Source organism: Fukomys damarensis, unplaced genomic scaffold, assembly GCF_012274545.1.
Source record: "Fukomys damarensis isolate Sample0158 unplaced genomic scaffold, DMR_v1.0_HiC HiC_scaffold_36, whole genome shotgun sequence".
Lineage (NCBI taxonomy): Eukaryota > Metazoa > Chordata > Mammalia > Rodentia > Bathyergidae > Fukomys > Fukomys damarensis.
The window spans coordinates 48,249,653-48,256,856 of record NW_022900948.1 but is presented as its reverse complement, the minus strand read 5'-3'; the positions used below and the strand labels follow the sequence as shown (position 1 = coordinate 48,256,856).

Genomic DNA, 7,204 nt, shown 5'->3' with positions numbered 1-7,204 from the left:
GGACACCTGGGACTGAGCGGGCGGAGGCTGAGGGGCGAGGGGGCAGGGAGGCTGGGCCAGGCTGGGCTCCTTCCCGCTCCAGCCCGGGACGGGTGCGGGGCTGAGCGTCCCCTCGGAGCCCAGGCCTCCCTGTGCTGACCTGTCCTAGGGCTGGGGTCCAGCCTGCCCCTATGGCCCCGGTGAGCCTCATCTCTGTGGGCCTGGCTTTCCCCAGGGTAGTGGCTCCCATCGTGCATGGCTTGGTGGGTACACACGAGCTGCGGGAGACATGGGGACCCCACTGGGCAGCACCTCAGAGGGCCCAGGGCTGCTGGAGGTGAGCCAGGCCAGACCATGGGCACATGCTGGTGGCCTAGGGGCTGGGACCTGGGCAGGGACAGCCAGGTGTACCCACCAGCACAGGAGAAGGGAAACAGCCAGAGGCCAAGCCTCCGGCACAGGGGTTTCCGGGGCCTGGAGGAGCTCTGAGGGTGGGGTTCCCTGGGGAGGCACAGTGCAGAATGGGGCACTCACCTGGGCTCTGAGATCCTGGGGCTGCAGAGGAAACAGGCTGGGCTAGGGCCAGGGTGCAACCTCCCAGCTCCCAGGTGCACAGGCCCTCGGTGCTCCCCAAGTGGGGCCCTGATGGGGCCCCTGGGGACTGCCCACCTCGGAGGAGAAGACGTGGCACTCGGTCCTATAGATGCCGATGGGGATCTCGGCACTGGAGGAGCACAGCTTCTGGAAGAGGCGGCCGTAGGTGCGGATCCACAGGTCGTCCTCTGTGACCTTCATCTGCAAGGGCAGCGCCCTGAGCCCCACCTGGGACAGGCAGCACCCCCGCCCCCAGCCCCCCGGGACTTACGGCACAGAGGTAGCCAGAGCCGGGGGTGGTGTCGAGGCCCAGCAGCAGCCGCGTGATGGTGATCATGTAGTCCTTCACGAAGGACTGAGGGTGGGAGTGGCGCTGACCGGGTTCCGGATGCAGCAGGACCGGGCTGAGCGCCTCAGGTCAGCACGGACCGGACCCGGACCCTGAGCAGCTGGGAGGAGCGGCCCCAGGAGGCTCCCAGGGCCCCGCCCCTGCGCCCCTGCGCCCCTCTCACCTGGTAGAGCAGCGTGTCGAGCATGCTGATGCTGAACACTCGGCCCGCAGCGAACGGCAGGCGGAACATGAAGGCCAGGTTGGAGCCGTTCTCTCGCTCCCGCTGCAGAGAGGGCGCCTCAGGCTCTGTGCCCACTGCGTGGATGCAAGCGCGTGCGCACGCACACACACGCATGTGCTAGGGGCTGCGAGCCCAGCACACTCCCTGCCCTGTGCCCACACGCCCTGTGGAGTTGGCTTCTGGGGGCGGGGAGGCTGCTACACTGGGCTGGACCCAGCCCCGGGTCCTCGACCCCGAAGTTTCACCCTGACTCGCACTTCACGAGCACACCGAGGGCACCAGGGCAGGCAGGGTCGGGCAGTGAGCCGGACACCTGCGCCTCCCCTCCCCACGCAGTACCCATGCTGCTCCTGGCGCCTGGGGACTTGCTGCACGAGTTTTCTGGGGCTGTCGAGAAGATGCCACAGATTTAGTGGCTCAAAACAACACGTTTTGCCCCGGCTGAAGTCCAGGGCAGGGGCCTTGTGCCCCTGCAAGCATGGGTAGCTCCACAGCCAGGGCCTCTTCCTCTGTCCTCCAAGCCACAGGGTAGCCCCTTCCCGACCCTGCCTCCCTCCTCCAAGAGCCATGTTGACATGGCCCACGTGGCCAGCCTGGGTCCTTTCCCACGAACAGTCCCTGTATGCATGGGACAGCTTCCGGGCCCTTCCTTGTCTGGCTGTACCCTCGGGGGGCTCTGGTCAGCTCAGAGGCACGGCCTCAATCACTTGAGGAAGCAGCGGCTTCCAGGGGTGCTGCCAGGCAGCTAGTGAGAACTTCCAGCCCAAAGGTGGCATCAGGCAAGGCATGGGGTGTGTGGGCATCATTGTGTGGAGCAGGGCACCTGACCACATGCCCAGGGAGACCACAGACTGGCATTGCCGGTGACGAAACAGGAGAAATCCCTGCTCTTTACTCAGAAGAGCATGGGCGCTAATCCACATCTGCAGAGACCAGGAGGCAGAAGAGCTCAGGCCCTCGCGGAACCAATCCTGCTCTGGCCAAGGCTGCATCTCTTCTCTGGCACAGCACCCGCTCAGCTGTCCTCCGGATGTGGCTGCAGTGTGGGCGGGTGGGGGCGGGGACACAGACCGATGCTGACCCCAGGCCACCGGGCATGGGCCGCATGTGGCACGGGGCAGGGCTGCCCCGGAGCGTGCCTTTGCCTGCCCTGGCCAGCCCCGTGGTGTCAAACCATCCGTGCATGCCCGCTCACGCTGTCTCTCGCCAAGGCGCACTCAGCAGTGCCATGAACAGGTTCCTCTCTGCCCTCCTCGTTAGCTTTGTGGAGTCTGAATGCACGGCAGCATTGCCCTCCTGCTCTCCCTCCTGGTGCACCTGCTCCACGTGTCCCCTGGTCGAATGCAGCCGCAGGGGTTTAGGGTGATGTCTTGCTTTAAATTTTCTTTAGCTTTTCAGTATTACTTGCCGTGGAGTATGCGTCACCATACCTGTGCTTTTTTATTCCACTAAACCATCTCACATTTCTTCTAAGAGGGTCTCTGCTGCCGGGAGTTCTGTCTGCTGTCTAGCAGGCCGAGGCGGCCTGGGGACTCCTGCACCTCCTGCAGGCCTGGCACCCCCAGGCACGGTGTGACCACGGACTCTGCCACCCCATCCCAGGCCACTTCCCGAGGTGTGGCAGCCCGAGCTTGTCCAGGAGGGTGTCCTGACGCCCCAGCCGGTCCCTGCCACCCCTAGGGTCACAGAGCCCCACGTGGGCCCTGCAGAGGTGGAGGAGCCCGGCCGAAAGTGTTGACAGCCGGTGATGTCCATGGAGCAGGGCAGTGCCAGGCTGTGTCTGCCAACCTCCCCTCCTAACTGCTTAGGGCAGGCTTGTTTCCGGGGAGGCAGCACTGTCTCTGTGTACCTGAGCCAGGCTGTCTCCAGATGCCAAGCGTCCTCCTCAGCCCCAACACAGGACTCAGGTGTGGCTGCAGAGGTGAAGCCGTCCCACGCGACCTCCCGCGATGTGAAGTCTGCGTCCAGCCCGTGGAGGGACAGGGCTCCCGTGTGGGCAGGGCCTGGGCCAGGCAGGCGGAGCCGCCCACCCTCTGTCCACCCGGCTTTCTCTCACTCCCCGTGCAGCCAGAGCCCGGGGTCCCCACGCGGTCTGGTCCAGCTGAGTAGAACCTGCGTTTGCTGTCTGCGCAGGTTCCGGCTGGACAGTGCCACATCGGCTCCAGTGTTTGTCCCTTCTGTCCACACAGTCAGTCCCAGCTTAGGTGGGCACTGCCAGGTACTCCTGGGTGGTCACACAGGCTTGGGACTGTCCAACCTGGTGACCTCATGCCCATGGGGAGCAGCGTGCACTGGCTCTGGCCGGGGTGGCCCTGGTCTCTCACGGCCACTTGCCCAAGTCTTGGGCCTCTGGCAGCCCTCAGGCTCACAAGTCCCTGGCGGGCGGGGGCACCAGGGCAACCCAACAGGGGCTGTATGTCGGAGGGGCCTGAGTTCCCAGTGGGCTGTGCCTGCAGAATCCCCGACCCTGGTGCTGTGCACACCTGACCCCCAGTGATGCCCTCCACGGAGCCCCTGGGTGTCCAGGGCCAGCTCCTGCTCTGCCCTCTTCCCAGGGCAGTTGGCAGAGGCCAGAGGACACCCTTGGTGTCCAGCAGCTCTGGGAATCTAACGGCCCTTCTGAGGGGTTCCACACTGACCAGGGACCAGCAATGAGTCCTGCTGTGGCCAGGGCGTCCAGGAGCTCAGGGAGGCAGCCTCCGGTGCCCATACCAGGACCCCTGTGGCTATAGCTCCTGCTGCCATCCTGCTCTCCAGTGCTACTCACCTTTTCCAGCTTGGAGAGGGCCAGAGAGTAGCTGTCCTTGGCGCGGAACTGCATGAAGCGCATGTTGGAGGGGTGTGTGAGCTCCGTGGTGATGCTGAGGCTGGGGAACAGCCTGGGGGAGTCAGGGCCACAGGGTGAGTGTGGCCACGTGTGGGCCTCGGGGTGGGTCCCGTGGTCACGTGTGGTCTCAGCAGGTCCCATGTCACGTGTGGGTCTCGGGGCAGGACCCATAGTCACATGTGGGTCGTGTGATGTGTCCTGTCACGTGTGGGTCTCAGCAGGTTCCGTGGTCAGTGTGGGGTCTCGCCGTCCCCCTGCCTGCAGCCCTCACCGGAACATGGTCTGCACGTTGACGATGGTCTTGGCGTCGGCCATGTAGTCCTCCTCGGCGCTCATGGTGCTCTCCTTGTCCACCACCACCAGGTTGTCGGCGTAGATGATGCCGCACTGCAGCAGGCTGTCCAGGCTGTGCGGGGAGGAGCAGCGGCAGAGCCGTGGCCGCAGGCCCACGAGGTCAGCAGGCTCCACCCTCGTGCCCAGACACCCTGTCACGCGCTGGGGAGACTGGAAGGCACTGTGCCATGCAGGATACAGACCCCCACGGCCCCAGCCTTACTTGTCCACGGAGCCCTCCATGTAGTAGACCATGGGGAAGCAGCAGATGGCTTCCAGGAAGTGGTGGTCGGGCCTGCAGGGACGGCAGGCGGAGGTGGCATCTGCTCCGCATCCCGCCCTCCCCACACCCCAGAGCAGCAGGGGACCCAGGGAGCCGGCAGGGCCAAGGGACTGGAGATCGCTTTAACCAAGGGGAAACACGGGGCCAAGACGAGGGAGGTCCTGGGCCCCATGGGGGGAGGAGCCACGCAGAACCTCTAAAAAGGGACACGAGACCAAGGGAGGAGGAAGAGAACACAGTGGGGCCTGGGGAGTGGGAGCAGTGGCGCCACCTGTTGTCCAGCAGCAGCACGATGGGGTTGAGCTCCTTGCGCGGCCTGTAGTAGGCCCGCAGAGGCACAATGAAGTTGTACAGCCCATTGCCTGCCGTCTCCGCTGAGACAATGATGAGCTTGTTCTTGAACCCATATGCCTTGGCATCCTCGTAGCTGTTGTGCTTGCAGCCCTGGGGATGGAGCCAGCGCTGCCACCCATGCCAGGCTCCACCTGCCAGCAGCCCGGGCCCACCAAGGCTGCCCATGCCTGTCATCCCAGCATTTGGGAGGCTGAGGCAGGAGGACCACCCCAACTCTGAGGCCAGCCTGGACTACATACTGAAACCCTATCTCAAAAACTAAAACAAACCAAAAACCAAACATTTAAAAGATCCCTGGGAGCAAAACAAAACAAAACAAATAAACAAAAAACAAACCCAAAAAATAATCATGAAGGATGGTAAGGAAAGGGAGCCACAGCATGTGCCTCTGGGAAGGTACTGTCATGGGCCATGAGGCCACGCAGACCTAGGTGCTGTGGGCAGAAGCAGACCAGGTGCCAGGCCATGTCCTGTCCCGGTCCCGGTCACTGCGCTGAGGTCACCTGCGTGGTCCTCGCCCTCAGGGACACGTCTGGGGCTTGGCTCCACGCTGCTCTGGGGTCGTGCAGGAGAAACACACTCTGACCTGGCCTGGGCAGCCCAGCACTAGCAGGGCGCTCACTGCAGCTCGGCGACTGGGGAAGGGATTCCTGCAGCCGCTTCGGAGTTCGCAGTGGATCAGATGGTTGTGTCACTAGAGGGGGGATGTGGGACCCCGCCTCAGCCTCACCTTGTCCAGGCGCAGGCAGCAGAATGGGGCCTTCACAGGCAGGAGGTGGCACAGGGTGGGGGAGCTGCCGATGTATGGTGAGTTGGGTGGGTAGCCCTTCACGTACCTGCCAGGGATGGGGCCCTCAGCACCGCACAGCTCACGGCCACCCTGCCCGGGGGCTCCAGTGGCCAAGGTGGCCTGCTCCACCTGAAAACCCCCCCGCCTAAGAGGCTGCTCCGTAAGCACCAGCGGGACCCGCCCAGCCCGGGAAGCCATGTGGGGCCAGGACTTGTCCCAGTCAGGAAATGCTCAAGGGGGGCCTGGCTCCCAACAGGGCCCTGGAGTGGCTCAGGCCAAAGTGGGGCACAGAAGGGACCCTCACTGCTCCTCCCCACCTAGGGTCCCAGAGGGGCCGGGGAAGGTGTCACCCCCACTGGGCTGTCCCAGGGCACCCCAGCTATGAGCCCTCCATGGGGCGGAGGTGCTGTACACCTGGGACCCCACCACGTGCGTGCGTGCGCAGGTGTGCGCGCGTGCACACACACACACACACACACACACACACTTGCATGTGTGAGGACCCACACAAGGCTGTGGAACCCTGTGGAACCCAGGGGTCTGACCACCCAACCACCCTCCCTGGTGTCTGAGCACCCCAGCCAGCAGGCTTCTCTGGGCCAGGCTGGTCTCCCAGAAGATCAGACCTCTTCCTGATCCCAGCAGTACAACACACACCACACCACGTCAAGTGGGCCTGATGGGCCTAAGGGATGTGGCCTCAGGGGCCTGCTGCCCCGTCCACAGTGTGGGAGCTCTGACCCATGGCCCCGTTGTCAGAGCCACCCAGGCAGCAGTGCTCAGTGACCTATGGCTGGCACCCCTGCCCTATGGCCATGTGTGGAGGACCAATTGGGCCCCTGCTGACTGCACAGGAAGTGGCCATTCAGGCGGGCTGTGGCCCTGGGCCTGGGCGTGGGTCCCCGGCATCCCCACTGGTGACTTCTGAGGAAACTGGGAGCCAGGTGGGCTGTGTCCTGTGCTGCTGAGAGGCAACTGGGGGCCACCACCTGGCTTCACTGTGGCTGGGGTGGGTGTGGAGGACCTTGCTCCGGAGCCCTTAGGGCCCCGGTGCTCAGCTAACCCTAGCATCAGCAGGGAGGGGCGTGGCCCAGCGGCCCCCTCAGCACACTGTTCAGCTGGGACCAGGCCCGGGTGCAGGACCCTGGAAGCGCCCCCAGCCGGGCCGGCTCCGGGTACCCTGCCCTCAGCCGCCACAAACTCACTCTACCGCGGAGACGCCCTCGTCCTCGGAAGGTGTGGCCTCGTCCTCTGAAGGGTCGCTCAGCAGGTCGCAGGGCAGCAGCGCAGAGCTGTCTGCCAGCTCCAGGACGGGTGCGATGCTGGGGCGCCGGCTGCCCGAGCCATTCTCCGCGGGCAGTGTCAGCTTGCTACCTCCGCCCTGCGCGGGCTGGCACTCGGCGTTCTGCAGGTCCATGGCCACCGTCCCTGGGGGGTCCCGCACAGTGGCTCAGCTCCCCTCCCCAGGCAGG

General features: G+C 64.8%; 1 protein-coding gene across 1 annotated transcript in view; it reads right to left on the bottom strand.

Moving 5' to 3' along the window:
* The window catches only part of Kcnt1 (potassium sodium-activated channel subfamily T member 1), a 50,586-nt gene that overhangs the window by 4,181 nt on the left and 39,201 nt on the right, over positions 1-7,204 (bottom strand). The window contains 10 exon segments of the mRNA XM_033759003.1: positions 191-534; positions 649-774; positions 845-928; positions 1,086-1,187; positions 3,913-4,024; positions 4,244-4,378; positions 4,529-4,600; positions 4,860-5,032; positions 5,673-5,778; positions 6,938-7,204. Coding sequence (XP_033614894.1) covers positions 191-534; positions 649-774; positions 845-928; positions 1,086-1,187; positions 3,913-4,024; positions 4,244-4,378; positions 4,529-4,600; positions 4,860-5,032; positions 5,673-5,778; positions 6,938-7,204 — 1,521 coding nt within the window.